Source organism: Phytophthora cinnamomi (genome assembly GCF_018691715.1).
Source record: "Phytophthora cinnamomi strain GKB4 chromosome Unknown Contig37, whole genome shotgun sequence".
NCBI classification, from domain to species: Eukaryota; Oomycota; class Peronosporomycetes; order Peronosporales; family Peronosporaceae; genus Phytophthora; species Phytophthora cinnamomi.
In genome coordinates this window covers 74,133-94,475 of record NW_027150970.1, presented here as the reverse complement: position 1 = coordinate 94,475, position 20,343 = coordinate 74,133, and the positions used below count along the sequence as shown (strand labels likewise).

Below are 20,343 nucleotides of genomic sequence, written 5' to 3'. Positions count from 1 at the left end.
TTCCTCAACAACGGCGTCGTCGGGGACGACACCGCGTGCTCAATCATTGAAATTGAGCGTAAGCAATTATGTAGGAAGAGAGGGCGAGCCTCTCCTCCGATGGCTTGTCGAACTCGACACAGCCATTGCGGCTCGACACATCGTCGACCCGTTGTCAAAGGTTGCGTTCGCCATGTCATGTCTTGGCGGACGAGCGAGGAGTTGGGCGTACGGACGCCGACTCTCCGATCCTACGTGCTTCAGCACGTACGAGGTGTTCAAAGAGGAGCTCAAACAAGCGTTTGAGCCCCCGCAAAACGAGTTCCGGTCGAGGGCGGAGTTCCTCGACCTTCAGCAGGGTAAGCATGACGTCCATGCTTACGCGCAGCGCGCACGATATTTGGTATCAAATATCGTGACTAACCCGATTGACGAGGCGGCCAAGGTCGTCACGTTCATGAAGGGACTTAGAGATGGGCCCGTGAAGACCTATCTCTTCCGAGAGTACCCGAGTACTCTCGAAGCTGCGATTACCCTCGCCATGCAAGAAGAGTTCAGCCTGCAGCAGGCTAAACTCCATGTAAATGTACCGAGGCCGCAACCGCGCCCGGTAGCGAGGACGGGAGGTCCAGAACCAATGGGCCTCTCGAACGCAACAACTGTTGGATACCAGCAGCAGGGAGGCAACGTGCGATGCTTCCGTTGAGGAAGGATCGGTCACTTTGCACGGGAGTGTACAACTCCCATGCCCCCTGGAGGTGGCCGTCGTGGCGATGCTAGGCATCGCCGCAGACCAACAAAAAACGCGAGCATCCAGTAGGCGCGGGGCGCCCTACTGGTAATGCAGTCGCGCGTGCCGACATCGGGCACGCGACACTGAGGACTGCAGCCCCCAGTGAGACCAGCTCTCACTGCAAGAAACAAGATGACAGGCCGAACGTAGTCATCCTGAAGGTTTACTCGAAGAGAGCGAGTGACTCTCTTCGACCTTTGGTGGATTCAGGGGCGTCGAACAACTTTGTTCGACTACGAAGCCTGCCGAGACTTGACTTCGAGGAGGTAAATGTACCTCGAAGTCTTCTGGAGGTATGACTGGCAACAGGTGCCATCGTGAAGACCGAGAAACGCGTCGTAAACGTGCGCTTCTCGTACAAACAACGAGTGTTTGTCGAACACTTTATCGTCCTGGACCTGGACGATAAGTTCGACGTGGTAATGGGCATGCAGTGGCTTGCACGGCATGATCCGGTGATAGACTGGAAGAAGCGCATGCTCGAGCGCTTCAGCTACGGCTGCGGAACAGAGAGCGATGGCCCTGTTACCGCAGCGCACGCACCAGAAGGTGCGCGCGGCTCACCGGTCGAGACAGCGCTTTATGCTGCTGTCCCGGAGTGCCCAGGAAGTGCGCGAGGGCGCGCACAAGTGAGACCAACGTCGGCAATGCTGCCGACGTCAGAAGAAAAAAATGTACCGGTTCCGGGATCCAGTACCCACGTTCAAGCGTGTAAGGGACAGTCCCTGACCCGAAGCGGTCAGGTCGACGACGACGCGTCGGCTCCGGGAGCCGACGCACCCTCGGTCATGAGGGGCTCCGCCAATGAATGGCGTCGAGGTGACGAAGGCGTGTCAACTCCGGGAGTTGACGCTGCTAACAGTGCGGACGGTTGCAAACGTACCGCACTGACGCAATTTGCATGCTGTCGTGCAGCCGGGCTGCACGAAGGAAAATGCGGTCAAGCCGGGCTTGATACCGCGCGCCCGCGGACAGGGTCCGCCGGCGAACAACTGTCCACGGCCGGGCCTGGACCAGAAGAACAACTGTGCGGAGCCCGGCTCCGCACAACAAGAAGCCGGCGGATGCGAAGAACGCTGCGCAAGACTCATTCCGGGACTGAAACGCCACAATAGCTATCTGACGGGCAGACTGAGGCGGTGACGCCGAATGTCGAGACGCTAAGCGTCTTGACGCGTACCGATACTGGATTCCAGTATCGCGAAATGGAACTCGCTAATCCTCCGACGACGGCGTCGGAGTTGACTTCGCTTCTAGCCATGAGCTGGAAGCGCTTCACACGCGACTTGCACGATGGACGCATCGAGCAAGTCTGCGTTCTTTCGGACAGCGAAAGAACGGCGAGCGAGAGCGAAGAGCTGAGGCAGCTCTTCATGGGAAGTACCACTGAGAGTGGAGACACTCGCAGTGCGAAGACGAAGCGAGAGCGCTTCGAGGAACAAGGTTGGGATTCGCTGAAGTCGAGTCCCTATTACGAATTACCGAGGGAGTACAAAGACGTACTCCCGGAAGACATTCCTGCGGAGCTTCCGCATGATAAGGGCATTCAGCACGAGATTGATCTCGTGCCGGGCACGAAGTACTGTGTCACGCGGCAGTGGCCACTGCCGCGAGAGCAAAGTAAAAGCAATCGACGACTTCTTTGAAAGTCGTCGCAAAGCAGGACAAGTGCGGGAATCAAAGTCCCCGCACAGTGCTCCGACGTTCTGTGTCAAGAAGCCACAGGGCGGATGGCGCATCGTTCATGCCTACAACAAGCTGAACGATGCGACGGTACCGGCGCAGACGCCGATACCACGAAAAGATGTTATCATCGATTCGATGGCCGGGAGCACCGTTTACAGTGCTCTCGACTTGCGAGATGGATTTTATCAAATCCTAATGCGTGAGAGCGATATCCCTCTCACGGCAGTGAGCACGCCAAGCGGCATGCTCTGGGAATGGCTAGTAATGCCACAGGGGCTTAAGAATGCCCCTGCGACTTTCAACAGGTGCGTGCCGCACTTGTTGCGCTCGGTGCGCGACTTCGCGCCGAGCTACTTCGATGATGTGTTCATCCACAGCCGGGCTGTGGACGGGAAGACCGACGTAGAGATGCACAGGGTGCATCTCCGGCAGCTACTTGAGCTTATGCGAAAGCATAAGCTCTACGCGAACCTGAAGAAGTGTATCTTCGGGGCGAGCGAGATACCCGTCCTCGGGTGTCTCGTAGGGAAGAATGGTGTCCGCCCTGACCCAGAAAAGGTCAGAGTGATTAACGAATGGCCAACGCCATCAAGTGTCAAGGAACTGAGGCAGTTCCTTGGCTTGGCCACGTACTTGTGCAAGTACGTGGAGGACTATGCGGGCAAGATCCGCCCGCTGTCACAGCTTCTTAAGAAAGAAGCTGTGTGGAATTGGACAACCGATTGCCAAAAGGTATTCGATGCAGTCAAGCGGGGCTTGACTGAGGCGCCGATCTTGGCAGTGGCTGACCACGATCGCCCATTTCACGTAGTGTGTGACGCATCCGATTTCGCGATCGGATGCGCGTTGATGCAGCACGATCACGAGGGCCGTGATCGTGTCGTCTACTACCAATCGCGTCAGCTGAAGCCAGCTGAGCGCAACTATCCGGTGCATGACAAGGAACTCCTTGCCATGAAGTACGCACCCGCAAAGTTCCGAGTGTATTTGCTTGGAAGTAGGCCGTTTGTGGTCTACACCGACCATGCATCACTGCGCACTGCAGTGAAGTCACCACACATATCACAAAGAATGGCGAGATGGCTCTCATTCTTTGCGGAGTATAACTTCCGGGTCGAATACAAACCCGGAAGATTGAATGTACTGGCCGACGCGTTATCACGTCGGCCGGACTATGCCGAAGCTGCTGACGTCAATGCCATTGACGCCATGCGATCGAGCAAACCCACATCGTCTCTGTTGGACGATGTGAAGGCCGCGTATGCGCACGACGCGGACACGAAGCTCTTGCTGGCCTATGGCACAGCGCCTTCTGACAAGTCCCGTCAGAAGCTGCCCAAGCACCTTCGAGCGCGTGCACACCGCTTTCGTGTGCACGACGGACTACTGCTTTACAATGCAGTCGACGACAACGCGGACCGCGTTGTCGTGCCAAATGACCATGACCTGCGACTCAGGATCATGTACGGATATCATGATGCCCCGACTGCGGGACATCTCGGACGTGAGAAGACATACGTCCTTCTCACGCGCGACTTCTACTGACACCACCAGTATAAGTGGGTGCGCAAGTACGTCCGTGCTTGCGAGGTATGCCAACGCGTAAAGCCTGCACCATTCGCGCAGGCTCCGTGTAACGGGGTTACACACACAAGTGACAACAGTCACTTGTGCACGATAACGGTCACAAGTGACAACTGTCACTTGTGCATGACATTTGTCACTTATGGTTTAACAGATAAATATCTGTTAAAGGTTTTAGATACTTCCTCACATTGGTGTAAGACACACCAATGCATACATTGAAGTGGGCCACCACAATTAGTGGTCCACACATACCCAAAGATCCTATTGGTAGAAAGCAGCATCTTTCTACCAATCAGAGACATGCATATTAGCGGGGCTCTGACAGCCAGCCGCTGTCAACCCTTTCATAGATGATAAACAGTTTTCAGCAGATTTTAGAGGAAGATCAATTCACAAACAATACAGTTCTCATTTTACCTTAAACTACCTATTTGGTGTTGTATTTGATTTATATTATACTTGTGGACTCAAGTATAATTAATTCAAATTATTAATAAACTCCTACGCTTCCTCATACACGTAGCGCGACGTGTAAGCTAAAGTAGTGAGCCAAAGTAGGCCCACTACACCTGGTGGCACTTTGTAGTCCGTCCAACGACCGACTGCTTGACGTTCGTACGAGGTGTACGAACGCGGAGCCGAGAACCACATGAGCACGGAGGTGCCCATGGAGAGCTCCAATACGCCTGCAACTCATGTTGCACGCGCGGACTGCCCCCACCTGTCGGATCCAGAGTGGGAGGCCCTCCAACGACTGTCAACAGTCATTGGGGAGGCGGCGATAGCTACAATGTTGCGTACGCTATCGCCGACAGAGCAACATGGTGTTGCTCTGGGATTCATCATGAAGGAGCAGCGCGATGCTGCTTCCTCAACAACGGCGTCGTCGGGGACGACACCGCGTGCTCAATCATTGAAATTGAGCGTAAGCAATTATGTAGGAAGAGGGCGAGCCTCTCCTCCGATGGCTTGTCGAACTCGACACAGCCATTGCGGCTCGACACATCGTCGACCCGTTGTCAAAGGTTGCGTTCGCCATGTCATGTCTTGGCGGACGAGCGAGGAGTTGGGCGTACGGACGCCGACTCTCCGATCCTACGTGCTTCAGCACGTACGAGGTATTCAAAGAGGAGCTCAAACAAGCGTTTGAGCCCCCCGCAAAACGAGTTCCGGTCGAGGGCGGAGTTCCTCGACCTTCAGCAGGGTAAGCATGACGTCCATGCTTACGCGCAGCGCGCACGATATTTGGTATCAAATATCGTGACTAACCCGATTGACGAGGCGGCCAAGGTCGTCACGTTCATGAAGGGACTTAGAGATGGGCCCGTGAAGACCTATCTCTTCCGAGAGTACCCGAGTACTCTCGAAGCTGCGATTACTCTCGCAATGCAAGAAGAGTTCAGCCTGCGGCAGGCTAAACTGCATGCGAGCGTGCCGAGGTCGCAACCGCGCCCGGTAGTGAGCACGGGAGGTCCGGAACCAATGGACCTCTCGAATGCAACGGCTGCTGGTCACCAGCAGCACGGAAATAATGTGCGATGCTTCCGTTGCGGAAGGATCGGTCACTTTGCCAGAGAGTGCACGGCTCCCGTGCACTACAATAGTGGCCGTCGTGGCGATGCTGGGCATCGCCGCGAACAAACAAAAAACGTGAACATCCAGTAGGCGCGGGGCGCCCTACTGGTAATGCAGTCGCGCGTGCCGACATCGGGCACGCGACACTGAGACTGCAGCCCCAGTGAGACCAGCTCTCACTGCAAGAAACAAGATGACAGGCCAAACCTAGTCATCTTGAAGGTTTACTCGAAGAGAGCGAGTGACTCTCTTCGAGCTTTGGTGGATTCAGGGGGTCGAACAACTTTGTTCGACTACGGAGCCTGCCGAGACTTGACTTCGAGGAGGTAGATACACCTCGAAGTCTTCTGGAGGTACGACTGGCAACAGGTGCCATCGTAAAGACCGAGAAGCGCGTCGTGAACGTGCGCTTCTCGTACAAACAACGGGTGTTTGTCGAACACTTTATCGTCCTAGACCTGGACGATAAGTTCGACGTTGTTATGGGCATGCCGTGGCTTGCACGGCATGATCCGGTAATTGACTGGAAGAAGCGCACGCTCGTGTGCTTCGGTCGCGACTGCGGAACAGAGAGCGATGGCCCTGTTACCGCAGCGCACGCACCAGCAGGTGCGCGCGACTCGCCAGTCGAGACAGCGTTTAATGCCGCTATCCCGGGGTGCCCAAGGGGTGCGCGTGGATGCGCACAAGAGAAATCCACGTCGGCAATGCTGCCGACGTCGGAAGAAAAAGATGTGTTGGTTCCGGGAACCAACACCCACGTTCAAGCGTGTAAGGGACAGTCCCTGACCCGAAGCGGTCAGGTCGACGACGACGCGTCGGCTCCGGGAGCCGACGCACCCTCGGTCATGAGGGGCTCCGCCAATGAATGGCGTCGAGGTGACGAAGGCGTGTCAACTCCGGGAGTTGACGCTGCAAACAGTGCGGACGGTTGCAAACGTACCGCACTGACGCAATTTGCATGCTGTCGTGCAGCCGGGCTGCACGACGAAGCGCCATGCGATCAAGCCGGGCTTGATATCGCGCGCCCGCGGACAGGGTCCACCGGCGAACGACTGTCCACGGCCGGGCCTGGACAAGAAGAACAACTGTGCGGAGCCGGGCTCCGCACAACAAGAAGACGGCGGATGCGAAGAACGCTGCGCAAGTCTCGGTCCGGGACCGAGACGCAACAAGAGCAGTCTGCTGGGCAGACTGAGGCGGTGACGCCGAATGTCAAGACGCTAAGCGTCTTGACGCGCACCGATACTGGATTCCAGTATCGTGACATGGAACTCGCTAGTCGTCGGAGTTGACTTCGCTTCCAGCCATGAGCTGGAAGCGCTTCACACGCGACTTGCACGATGGACGCATCGAGCAAGTCTGCGTTCTTTCGGACAGCGAAAGAACGGAGAGCGAGAGCGAAGAGCTGAGGCAGCTCTTCATGGGAAGTACCACTGAGAGTGGAGACACTCGCAGTGCGAAGACGAAGCGAGAGCGCTTCGAGGAACAAGGTTGGGATTCGCTGAAGTCGAGTCCCTATTACGAATTACCGAGGGAGTACAAAGACGTACTCCCGGAAGACATTCCTGCGGAGCTTCCGCATGATAAGGGCATTCAGCACGAGATTGATCTCGTGCCGGGCACGAAGTACTGTGTCACGCGGCAGTGGCCACTGCCGCGAGAGCAAGTAAAAGCAATCGACGACTTCTTTGAAAGTCGTCGCAAAGCAGGACAAGTGCGGGAATCAAAGTCCCCGCACAGTGCTCCGACGTTCTGTGTCAAGAAGCCACAGGGCGGATGGCGCATCGTTCATGCCTACAACAAGCTGAACGATGCGACGGTACCGGCGCAGACGCCGATACCACGAAAAGATGTTATCATCGATTCGATGGCCGGGAGCACCGTTTACAGTGCTCTCGACTTGCGAGATGGATTTTATCAAATCCTAATGCGTGAGAGCGATATCCCTCTCACGGCAGTGAGCACGCCAAGCGGCATGCTCTGGGAATGGCTAGTAATGCCACAGGGCTTAAGAATGCCCCTGCGACTTTCAACAGGTGCGTGCCGCACTTGTTGCGCTCGGTGCGCGACTTCGCGCCGAGCTACTTCGATGATGTGTTCATCCACAGCCGGGCTGTGGACGGGAAGACCGACGTAGAGATGCACAGGGTGCATCTCCGGCAGCTTCACTTGAGCTTATGCGAAAGCATAAGCTCTACGCGAACCTGAAGAAGTGTATCTTCGGGGCGAGCGAGATACCCGTCCTCGGGTGTCTCGTAGGGAAGAATGGTGTCCGCCCTGACCCAGAAAAGGTCAGAGTGATTAACGAATGGCCAACGCCATCAAGTGTCAAGGAACTGAGGCAGTTCCTTGGCCAGCCACGTACTTGTGCAAGTACGTGGAGGACTATGCGGGCAAGATCCGCCCGCTGTCACAGCTTCTTAAGAAAGAAGCTGTGTGGAATTGGACACCCGATTGCCAAAAGGTATTCGATGCAGTCAAGCGGGGCTTGACTGAGGCGCCGATCTTGGCAGTGGCTGACCACGATCGCCCATTTCACGTAGTGTGTGACGCATCCGATTTCGCGATCGGATGCGCGTTGATGCAGCACGATCACGAGGGCCGTGATCGTGTCGTCTACTACCAATCGCGTCAGCTGAAGCCAGCTGAGCGCAACTATCCGGTGCATGACAAGGAACTCCTTGCCATGAAGTACGCACCCGCAAAGTTCCGAGTGTATTTGCTTGGGAGTAGACCATTTGTGGTCTACACCGACCATGCTTCACTGCGTACCGCAGTGAAGTCGCCACACATATCACAAAGAATGGCGAGATGGCTCTCATTCTTTGCGGAGTATAACTTCCGGGTCGAATACAAACCCGGAAGATTGAATGTACTGGCCGACGCGTTATCACGTCGGCCGGACTATGCAGAAGCTGTTGACGTCAATGCCATTGACGCCATGCGATCGAGCAAACCCACATCATCTCTGTTGGATGATGTGAAGGCCGCGTACGCGCACGACGCGGACGCGAAGCTCTTGCTGGCCTATGGCACAGCGCCTTCTGACAAGTCCCGTCAGAAGCTGCCCAAGCACCTTCGAGCGCGTGCACACCGCTTTCGTGTGCACGACGGACTACTGCTTTACAATGCAGTCGACGACAACGCGGATCGCGTTGTCGTGCCAAATGACCATGACCTGCGACTCAGGATCATGTACGGATATCATGATGCCCCGTCTGCGGGACATCTCGGACGTGAGAAGACATACGTCCTTCTCACGCGCGACTTCTACTGGCACCACCAGTATAAGTGGGTGCGCAACTACGTCCGTGCTTGCGAGGTGTGCCAACGCGTAAAGCCTGCGCCGTTTGCGCAGGCTCCATTACAATCACTACCGACTCCGTCGGAGTGTTGGAAGTCCATGTCATTGGACTTCATCTTTGGTCTTCCCCCGGACAGCGGAGGGAATACCGGTGTTGTGGTCTTCGTCGACCGCTTCAGCAAGATGTACCATCTTGCTGCGGCGACGGCAGAGGTGACCGCGAAGCAGACGGCCCGTCTGTTCGTCGACATGGTGTTCAAACACCATGGCATGCCGACCGACATCGTGTCGGACAGAGACCCGCGCTTCACAGCGCACCTGTGGCAAGAAGTGTTTGCACTTCTTGGGAGCCAGCTTTCCATGTCGACTGCGGACCATCCACAGACGGACGGTCAAACCGAGCGCGTGAATCGCGTGCTCGTCGATATGTTGAAGAGCTACGCTCACTCGTTCCAATACTGGAGCGATTGTTTGTCGATGGCGGAATTCGCCATCAACAACTCGGTGCATGCCTCGACCGGGCATACACCGTTTTATGTGAATGCCATGCGGCATCCCTGTCTGCCGAGTTTACTCGGAGTGGTGGCTCCCACTTTAAGTGGGGGAGGATCTGCGACCGCAACACAGCAGTCGCAAAAAGCCGCTGACACCTGCACAGTGTCAGCCGCGACAACAAGGAACACGACAACCAGGTCTGCGCGGGGCGCAGACCTTGGCAGAAGAACCAAGGGTCAGCGCAGTGCGCTGACCCCTAGTAAAACGAGTCTGTGCAGAGCACAGACTCCACAAGGAACAAGGACCACGGGTCTGCGCAGGGCGCAGACACCGCGAAGAACCACGCAGAGGCCGGGCCTCTTACGGAGAGCGAGCTGAACGAGTTCAGCTCGGATGCGATTGACTTTATCAATAAAAGACAAGCCGTAATTTGGTTTGTCCAGGACACGATTGCAGCTTCTGTGGATAAACAGAAGCTGAACGCCGATAATATTGGCAGGGGCAACACAAATGAATTCAACGTGGATTCATTGGTTTTGTTATCTACTCAAAACCTGCCCAAACATGCAGTTTCGGATTTCGGAGCAAGCTTGCTTGCTCCGCGCTTCATCGGGCCATTCACGGTGATGGCACGCCACGGTAACGCATACACGCTAGAGATACCGTCTAGCATGCGGCTCCACCCGACATTTTATGTCGGGCGGTTAAAGCCATACCTCCAGCACGAGCCAAGTGGCTCGTCTGACCCGAAGAGACAGCCTCGACAGGGGAAACCCTCTCCAGCGCGTAGTCGCGCTGGAGCAGTTAATACAGTCGGGCCTACAGCCCGACCGGCACGTTCACGGCGGTCTGGGAGACCGCCAGAGCCGGGACACGAAGGAACAGAGCGGCAACCGCCGCGCTCTGAAAATACTCCACGACCGTCACTTGGTCGTGGAGCAACACGAGATGAAGGTCAACACGGCGTTGACCATCGGGGCGTGTTTCCACCACCTCCGCCACCGCTGCGAGACGCACGCGGAGAAATTCGCTGGATCGTCCAGCGAATTGTTGATCATAGGAAAACAACCCGAGGTCCGGATTGTTTTCGCATTCGTTGGAGAGGTTTCCCTCCCCAACACGACACGTGGGAACCACGGAACGTCCTGATGGAAGACGTTCCGGACATGGTGAAGGAGTACGAAACCCAACACGCACTACCAGCAAGAAGGTAGTGCGAGCGCTGTAGTAATCTACAACGCCTGACAACTCGCGTGCTAGATAATTAGCACGGAGATCATTGAAGCTCTCAGGTATACATATAGTATACCTGTTGTGGTCGCGGTTGCTAATATGCACCGCCACCTGGACGGACAGTGCGCACGGCGCACGGACACCAGCCTCCACCGCAACAGCGTGGAGTTGCTAATACTTGCCACTTCAAGAAGGACTCGAAGTGCTTTGGCGCTTGCTTACCCGATCACGGTAAGCAACAGAAATTCGCTTAGAGATGTCGACGCATAGACGCGGTCGACATCGAAGAATCGTACACAGACACTGTGTTGTCTGTCCCCGTGGTATCGGCGCACCTCGCGCTACCGCGCATTGTACACAGCAACAGAGAGTTTACACTCTGTTGCAATGGTGGTCTTCAGCTTGATCGTGCTCATTGCGGATGAGCACGGAAACCCCAGCACAAACAATTGACAATCAGTCAATATTAATTGACGTGTCGAGACCGACACGTCTAAGCTTAACGGGGGGATGGTGTAACGGGGTTACACACACAAGTGACAACAATCACTTGTGCACGATAACGGTCACAAGTGACAACTGTCACTTGTGCATGACATTTGTCACTTATGGTTTAACAGATAAATATCTGTTAAAGGTTTTAGATACTTCCTCACATTGGTGTAAGACACACCAATGGATACATTGAAGTGGGCCACCACAATTAGTGGTCCACACATACCCAAAAGATCCTATTGGTAGAAAGCAGCATCTTTCTACCAATCAGAGACATGCATATTAGCGGGGCTCTGACAGCCAGCCGCTGCCAACCCTTTCATAGATGATAAACAGTTTTTAGCAGATTTTAGAGGAAGATCAATTCACAAACAATACAGTTCTCATTTTACCTTAAACTACCTATTTGGTGTTGTATTTGATTTATATTATACTTGTGGACTCAAGTATAATTAATTCAAATTATTAATAAACTCCTACGCTTCCTCATACACGTAGCGCGACGTGTAAACTAAAGTAGTGAGCCAAAGTAGGCCCACTACACTCCGTTACAATCACTACCGACCCCGTTGGAGTGTTGGAAGTCCATGTCTTTGGACTTCATCTTTGGTCTTCCCCCGGACAGCGGAGGGAATACCGGTGTTGTGGTCTTCGTCGACCGCTTCAGCAAGATGTACCATCTTGCTGCGGCGACGGCAGAGGTGACCGCGAAGCAGACGGCCCGTCTGTTCGTCAACATGGAGTTCAAACACCATGGCATGCCGACCGACATCGTGTCGGACAGAGACCCGCGCTTCACAGCGCACCTGTGGCAAGAAGTGTTTGCACTTCTTGGGAGCCAGCTTTCCATGTCGACTGCGGACCATCCACAGACGGACGGTCAAACCGAGCGCGTGAATCGCGTGCTCGTCGACATTTTGAAGAGCTACGCTCACTCGTTCCAATACTGGAGCGATTGTTTGTCGATGGCAGAGTTTGCCATCAACAACTCAGTGCATGCCTCGACCGGACATACACCGTTCTACGTGAATGCCATGCGGCATCACCGTCTACCGAGTTTACTCGGAGTGATGACTCCCACATTAAGTGGGGGAGGATCTACGACTGCAATACAGCAGCCGCAGAAAACCGCTGACACTTGCACAGTGTCAGCTGCAATAACAAGAAACAATACGCATGAGTCTGCGCAGGACGCAGACTGCTCCACCAACAAGGACAACGACCACGGGTCTGCGCAGGGCGCAGACACCGCGAAGAACCACGCAGAGGCCGGGCCTCTAGCGGAGAGCGAGCTGAATGACTTCAGCTCGGATGCAACCAACTTCATTACCAATAGACAAGCCGTAATCCGGTTTGTCCAGGATGCAATAGCGACTTCTGTTGATCAACAGAAGCTGAACGCAGCAATGTGGGCAGAGGCAACACCAATGAATTCAAAGTTAGTTCATTGGTTTTGTTAGCTACGCAAAATCTGCCTAAACAGGCAGTTTCGGACTTCGGGGGCAAGCAAGCTTGCTCCGCGCTTCATCGGGCCGTTCACTGTGTTGGCACGACACGGCAACGCATACACGCTAGACATACCGTCTAGCATGCGCCTCCATCCAACCTTTTACGTCGCACGGCTGAAGCCATACCTGCAGCACGAGCCATCTAGCTCGGCTGACCCGAAGCCTTGGCCTCGGCGACGAGCCAGAAGCGGAGGACTTGGCCTCGGCGACGAGCAGTCTCTCCTCCAGCGCGCGGACGCGCTGGAGTAACCCCTTCATCTGGGTCCCCAACTCGACCTGGATATTCGAGGCGGTCTGCGAGACCGCCGCGACTTGGGCCTTCTGGTTCACCAGCTTCTGCTTCAGGGCGGCGAACTCAGCGCCCTGCAGACGCTCCACGGCGGTCACCCCGTCGTGGAGAGACGCATACTATTCAGCCCGGGGCTGATCATACCCGGGGCGTGTTCCCACCCCCGCCACCACCAATCCGTGACGCCCGCGGCTCAACCCGCTGGATGGTTGAGCGGATTGTTGACCATAGTATCTCGAAAACGAACCCTCAAGGGGCTCGTTTTCGTATTAGTTGGAGAGGATTTCCTCCCCATCGAGATACATGGGAGCCGCGGAACGTCTTGCTGGAGGACGTTCCGGAAATGGCGAGGGCGTACGAGGAGCAGTACGCGCTGGTGCCGCGGAAGTAATACGAGCGCTGCGATCATCGCTAGCGCCCGAACCCTCACGTGCTAAGAACTTAGCACGGAGCTCTTTGAGACTCTCAGGCACACGGAACGACGTGTACCCGTTCAGGTCGCGGTCGCTCAAGCGGACCGCGCCTGGGAAGCACTTCGCGCACTGAAAGCCCTCGGGCACAGCGCACGGCACATTGGCCTCCTCCGCAGCAACGTGGAGTTGCTCCAACTTTCCACGCTTCGAGTACGTCTCGAAGCGATCACGCGCTTGCTTAATCCGATCACGGTAAGCACTCGGCTTCTTGTTGAAGTTCTCAACAAAAGCGTCCCAGCTTTGACAAAGTGCCTGCCACTCGGGTAATTTGCTGCGAGAAGAGGTCTTCTTGCTTTGAAACCATCGAAGTTCATAGAAGCGTCCTATGAAATAATCGCGCCATTGATGCGTCTCCGCATCAAAGTGCAGCTCGGCAGCCACGGCGTCATCTTTGATGGCGCTGCATACGTACAGCGGCACCTCATTCGGAGGTACCGAGTTCCCATACCGGTCCGTGATCTCGGACGCAAACGGCATCCACGGATCGCGCGCTGCAGCTGCAGCGCACGGAGTACTGAGAGCCCCAGCGGAAGCAAGTGGGGTATCGCTCTCAGTTCGCGAACGCTTCGAACTCGAAACGTCCGATTCGTCCCCTTCACGCGGGCGAATGTTCTTGGCATGAGGGTCGAGCGATTCGCTCGACACTGAGTCCTTGCGCTTTGAGGACGAACCCTTCTCGTCCTCCATGTCGTCGTCGTCGTCGAGGTCGACGATGTCGCCATACTTCGCCGTCTGGCGCTCGAAGTAGTCATCGATGGAGAGATGACTCTCCACCGCCTTCAGGCTCCCCTTCTGAGGCGCGTTCATCCTTGAATGAGCGCGGATTTCTTCTCCAAACGCGGAGAATTGACGAATGGTCAATTCCGAAGATTGACGTGCGGAGATCCCGCGTGTATAACCTTAAGGGGGGGATGGTGTAACGGGGTTACACGCACAAGTGGCTACAAGCCACTTGTGATTTTTAACAGATAAAATATATCTTAAAAGTTTTAGATACTTCCTCACCTTGGTGTAAGTTACACTAATGGATACATTGAAATGGGCCACCATAATGAGTGGTCCACACCTACCCAAAGATCTTGTTGGTAGAAAGCAGCATCTTTCTACCAATTAGAGACGTGCATGTTGGCGGGGCTCTGACAGCCAGCCGCTGTCAACCCCTTTCATAGATGATAAACAGTTTTAGCAGATTTAGGAGGAAGATCAATTTACAAACAATACAGTTCTCATTTTACCTTAAACTAGCTACTTGGAGTCTTTATTTGATTTAAATTATATTTGTGTATTCAAATATAATTAACCTAAGTAATTACTAAGTACTTACGCTTCCTCATACACGTAGCGCAACGTGTAAGAAAAAGTAGTGAGTCAAGTTAGACCCACTACAGTCTCGGCGTTTTGACTCACTGGCTGTGGAGAACGCCGGGCTCCGGGACAAGATGGAGGTCGCCGAGCGCGAGCGTGCTCTTTGGGAGCGGAAAGCCAAGATGCTGGCTCCATTTATTACTTCCCTCCGGAAGTCTCTGGCTGCAACCGAGGCCCCCCCCCCAAGACCGCCCGCGAGGACCAGTCAAAGTAGGTGGCTGCTGCTTTTGATCACACCGAGGCCTTCCGGGTGCAAGTCAGGGAGCGCGACGCCGAGATCGCGCGTCTCGTTAACGCCATCTCGGCGCAGGACGCTGATTACGCCGCATTGCAAGGGGTGGCGGCCAAGCACTTCGAGCAGCTCACCGAGTCAGCTCGGCTCCTCTCGTCCGGGATCTCTCAGCCTCTCCGCCACGCTCTGGCCACCATCGCCGACCATCGCTATGTCATCCTGAACCAGAAGAGGATCATCGCCCGCCAGGGGTTTCTGCCCATGTACGAACCTCACATGGCTGCAGCTGCTGGTGCCGGTTTGGATGTGCCAGGGCTCCACCCCGCCGAGCAGCAGCTGAATGCGCGCTTGTGTAGGGTGTTAGCGACGAGGTTCCCGGAGGTGACGGACATCCCTGCTGGAGAGACTCGATCGGTCGAGTTGATCATTCATCCTCGCCAAGATGGGTCGTCAGCGACTCCGCCAACTTCGGTGGTTTCGTCGAGCTCGTCGTTTCTCGGCGTCTCGACTCGTCCGTCTTCTCCAGTGTGTCCGCCTAGTTCCTCCGTGGCGCCTGCATCTACATCGACCTCAGGGTCAGTTCAGCCGACCCGCTCGTCGAGGCTCCGGCGGAGTAAATCGGTGGATCACCTTCATCGAGCTCGGCTGGACACGTTGACGCCAGCTGAGCGGCTTCGCCGACTCGCGAATCCCAAGCCGCCGACTGCTGCGGGGCCCCGGCGGAAAGAGCACGTACCGCCTCCTCAGCCTTATGTCTGTCACCTTCCCCGCGAGTGTGGGTACGAGGAGGCTGTTGCCTTGTTCGACGAAGTTACCCAAGAGCTTGGTCTGCCGAATGTCTCCTCCTCGAACTCAGCGGACGTCCGGGTCGGCGACCTTGGTGAAACTGGTTCAGCCAACGACTCGGCTATCGACTTCGACGCGCCGGATCTCGCCGAGCCAGTGGTTCCTCTCGTTCCATACTCGGGTTCTCCATCACCTTCACCGGCAGTTGGTTCCGATGCTGGTACTCCGTCGGCTGGACAGGTGGCTCCACCTGGAATGGCGGCTGCCTCGTCGGCGAGCTCCGCTCCAGTTCTGAGCTCGGCGAATTCAACACGCGTCGGCACCTCGGCACCGGTGTTCCCTATGACAGCTTCCAGCTCGGCGAGTTCTTCCGTGGTTGGTAGCACGGGTCGCTCGGCTGCTGCTTCGGCTTCGGCAACACGTCGGCTATTATCTTGTTCGATTCCTCGGTCGTCGTAGCGGCTTCGGGTGGGTGGGGCCGACCGATCCAGTTCGATTTCGTCAACCGTACTGACTCAAGCTCCAAGTACTCCGTCGAGTTCTAATCGGTCTGCCGTGCCTTCTGGCTCCGCCGCGCTGACTTCGCCCTCCGGTCGGCCAGCCCGAGCTAAGGCGGCCACAGCTCGGGCCCTCAGTGCGCACCTCCTACACGAGCTGGACACTCCCGATGACGTCGTCCTCGGTCGACTGCACTCCCAGGACTCGTCCAGCGGTGGCTCCGTCGACCCCACTGGCACATCGGCTCACCCGCTGAGTACCTTGGACGGGTCTTCGGATTCAGATGATGGTGGAGATGAGAGCGATGGACTCGGCGGAGCCGTTCCTAGGTCGAGCTCGGCCGCTGGCGACGAGTGGGGGGACAAAGCTGAAGCTGATGCAGAATAGAAGGAAGCGCCTAGTCAGGATTCACCGGACTCCGACGACATCCCGCCCCGTTCCCTCGTTTCCAAGACCCTGCCTCCTCCTACCGCCAAGCTCAGTCGTATCGCGCAGCCCGTCCGACCCTACGGGGCTCCTCCGCCGAGTCGGATGACTCGGACTCGGCTCACCCCAAGGAAAAGGCAAACGGCCTAAGGAGAAGCGCACTCACAGGCACCGGCACCGGCACAAGCACGAGTCGAAGCACCGATCCAAGTCCAAGAAATCAAAACGCCGAGCTTCTCTCGACTCGGCGGATGACTCTCGGTCGGCTAAGCGGAGCAAAAAATCGGCTCCGCCGAGTTCCCCTGGGTCGGCTAGCCCGGCTAGTCATTCCCGTCCAGCTCCGCCGAGTTCTCCTGGGTCTGCTAGCTCGGCTAGTCGTCCCCGGCTGTCTCCAGTTCGCTCAGCAGGGACCCGGATCACAGCGGGGGACACTGGTGTGCACCCCAACCTGGTGTTGTCCCTGGCTCTGCGGATTTCGTATGCTGTGTCGCGGACTCGTGCCGCACAGGCGGTCTCGCGGGACTCTCGGATCTCTCCGCAATTGGCTAAACTCATAGAGCTGCGGTTCCTGCACTTTGGATCTGCCCGGTGTCGGAACGCGATCCTCGGTCACCAAACTGGGCAGATTGCCGTGGATACTTCGACCTGCAAACCCCGGGTGCCTCCCACCAAGTGCTTTCTAGCTGGCATCCGAGCTTTCGTGGACATCCGGGCCACCCGGCGCAATGCCACCTCCTTCCTGACACCCCTTTTCACTTCTCTCCGCGGGTGATTGAGGAGGCGCGGTCTCGGCTCGCTAGCTCGGCTAGGCCGAGCAACTTGATGGAGCGACTGGGTGACCTTTGGGTGAAGATTCGCGGCGAGATTCCGGCTCCGGTTGGCAGCAAGCGTTCGGTGGTCGACAATCCAACCCGGTAATTCGTGGTGATGTATGAGCGGAATCACTGGATCGTCGAGTCGAGTGTCCTGATGGGTCTTCACCCCTCTCAGAATGTCGGCTCGACCTACGAAGAGATCGCCGAGTCGTACGGGCTCTGGATCTTGTACAAGGCTCCTCGGAAGCGCCGTAGCGACGCCCTTCGGAGCTGGATGACGATCCTGCCCGACGAGCTACACTCGGCGGTGATGAAGGAACTCGGCAGACTTGCAGCTCCGGAGGTGGACGCCAAGCTTTTCTTTGAGCCTTCCGTTCTGTTAAACCCACTGGTGAATCTCTCTTGGGTGGACTCGGACAAGGGTTGGTGTCTGGCAGCAAAATGAGTTGATTGCAGCGAGCCTTGGCGAGCTTGGTGGTTGACGGACCCGGCGGTCCACCCTTTCAACACGTGCTTCAGATCGCGGAACGTCGAGTTCTTGGTGTTGACGTCGAAGGGTGTGGACCCTCGTCTGGTGGAGGACTCGGTTGGCGAAGACGTGGACTTGGATGAGGCGGACCCGCCCCAGATGTTGTCGAGTCCCCGGGTTCCATCCAATCGATCAGGCATTCATATTTTGCAAGGGTGTGAAACCGGAGAACTCGGCTGGTCGGCGGAGGACCTCGATCCGCCTTCTGGGTCCCTGCTCAGTTCAGACAACCTGTGTCGGCCGTCACCGGTGTATTCCATCTTCGGGCCAGCGTCGCCCGAAGGGCCTCTCGACTCGACGAGTCAGTTGGTGCTGCCTCCCGGCTCGGCTGGTGTCTCCGCGTCGGTCGCTCCCGATTCTGACGGCCCAGTGAGCTCGACTACAGCGGCAAGCTCGGCTGCGGCAGCAAGTTCAGTGATGGCGACGAGCTCGGCAAGGGTAGCGAACTCGGCGATGGGGCTGTTCCTGCTAGCTCGGCTACCGTAGCAAGCTCGGCGAGTGGTTCCATGAATTTGTTGGCCGTGGCTGCTTCACTTGCGGGCTCGACTACTTCGTCAGCACACCGTGATATTCAGGTTTGATGTGCCAGCTCGGCTCCTTGTGATTTCCTTTTCTCCACAACTTCCATTTCGTAATTCATGTAGTACATGTAGTTTGACGCAGTAGCTTTCTTCAACTCGTCTCGGCCTGCTGGTCTTCGCCGAGCCAGTGGATCATCATTTTTGGTGCAATAGCTTTTAAACCTCACCTGCAACATGCACCGTTTGCAGACGGTTTTCACGTTTCTTTTGCTGCAGGTAGTCAAAGAGAAGTCCTCCGCACGAGAGGTTTGACAGTGGTTCCCAAGTTGGCTCGTCGTAGCCGACCCACTTCACTCTAAACATCCTCTGCGTCCGGGCCGTACTTGTGGATAGCGGTAACTCGTCTTCTGAAATGGCCTCGACTTCGTACTTGCCAGCGTCCTCATCCGGCTCCCAGCTGTCTTCCGGGAGCAGTTCCTCATCGAAGTCGAGTCGGTCTGACTCGGCGAGCTCGGCTACCAGCCGAGTTGACGGTCTCTCGCCGGGTCCAGTAACGGCGTTTAGCCTGGAGACGTGGACGACAAGATAGAGCCGGTATCCGCTTTTGTCAGGAGGTTCTAGCTCGTAAGCGAACTCTTCAACCTTCTTCTTTACTCTGAACGGCCCATGCCATCGGTGGGTGAGCTTCTTGGTCAGACCCGGCTTGCCTCTTTCCATGAACAACCACACTTGGTCACCTTCTTTGAACAAGGACTTTCTGGGACTTGTGGTGCAGCGGGATCAGCAATATTCGCGAGATGGCTAGCTCCAACTTCCCAACAGCGCCCGGACACCGACTAACGGAGGGGGTACTCTGATGATCCGTGATCAGTGCTGAACTCCTCACCTTGTGTACCCGTCGGTAGGGCTGGATCTTGCTCCTCTGGTAACTTCTGAAGAGTCCAAGTGTTGAAGTCGGAACGTCTTGGCGAGACGCGGGGATCCGGTGGAGCAGCGCGGAAATCTTCACTCTGCTCGCGGTTCTCGGTCCAGATCGAGTGATTCCGGACTTGGATCCGGCCGAGTGGTTGCCTTGTGGTGTGTTGTAGGCCCTTCTTGCGACTTGGCAGGTCGCACATTGTCGTACTTGCCACTTCCTATAGCGGCATCAGGGTAGTTGAGAATCAAGGATCACCCGGCCAAGTAGTTAACTCCGGGTGATCTGGGATCTGCACTTGTAGGGAGTTCACTAGGAAGATTGATCTGGCCAATATATTTTCCAGATTATTCAACCGACACTAGATCTGCTACCCAGTACCTTGCTGCTTCATGGTGGGCCAATGTCGATCCCGATTCCAGGCGAAGGCGAAGGCACTTGCGTTGTCCAAGGCAAATTTGAGTCTGATTTATGGTTATGTCCAATCCTATCCCAAACTCTTATCACCCAATCCGAACTATCTTCCCATCCGTACCGACCGGCTCCACAGACCACCTCTACCTTCATTGCACAGTCACTTGTTCCCTCCGTTGAGCTGTAGTCGCCTGATCACCCACTGAGTCCCAGATCCGCCAGATCCGGATCCGCCTGATTCCCAGATCCAGATCCGCTGATCTCCGAAGTGCCTTGATCTGGGTCGGCCTGCGTTGATCTGGGGTCCCTGTGCTGTTGCGACCGCCTTTCCTCACTTCCCGCGTCTTAGCCGTCTCCCCGAGGCTTGGTTCCGCCCTGGCGTACAGGTTCCGGATCCAGATCCACATGGGCACATGTGATC

The 20,343-nt window shown here is 56.1% G+C and overlaps 1 protein-coding gene across 1 annotated transcript in view; it reads left to right on the top strand.

The window, feature by feature from the left end:
- IUM83_11775 (Zinc finger FYVE domain-containing protein 16) overlaps positions 1–17,987 on the top strand; it is a gene marked incomplete at both ends in the record, with an annotated part of 50,597 nt that extends 32,610 nt beyond the window's left edge. The window contains one exon of the mRNA XM_067936355.1: positions 17,718–17,987. Within this exon, the coding sequence (XP_067792231.1) occupies positions 17,718–17,987 (270 nt within the window). The remainder of the gene's footprint in view (positions 1–17,717) is intronic.
- Positions 17,988–20,343: the final 2,356 nt, after the last annotated feature.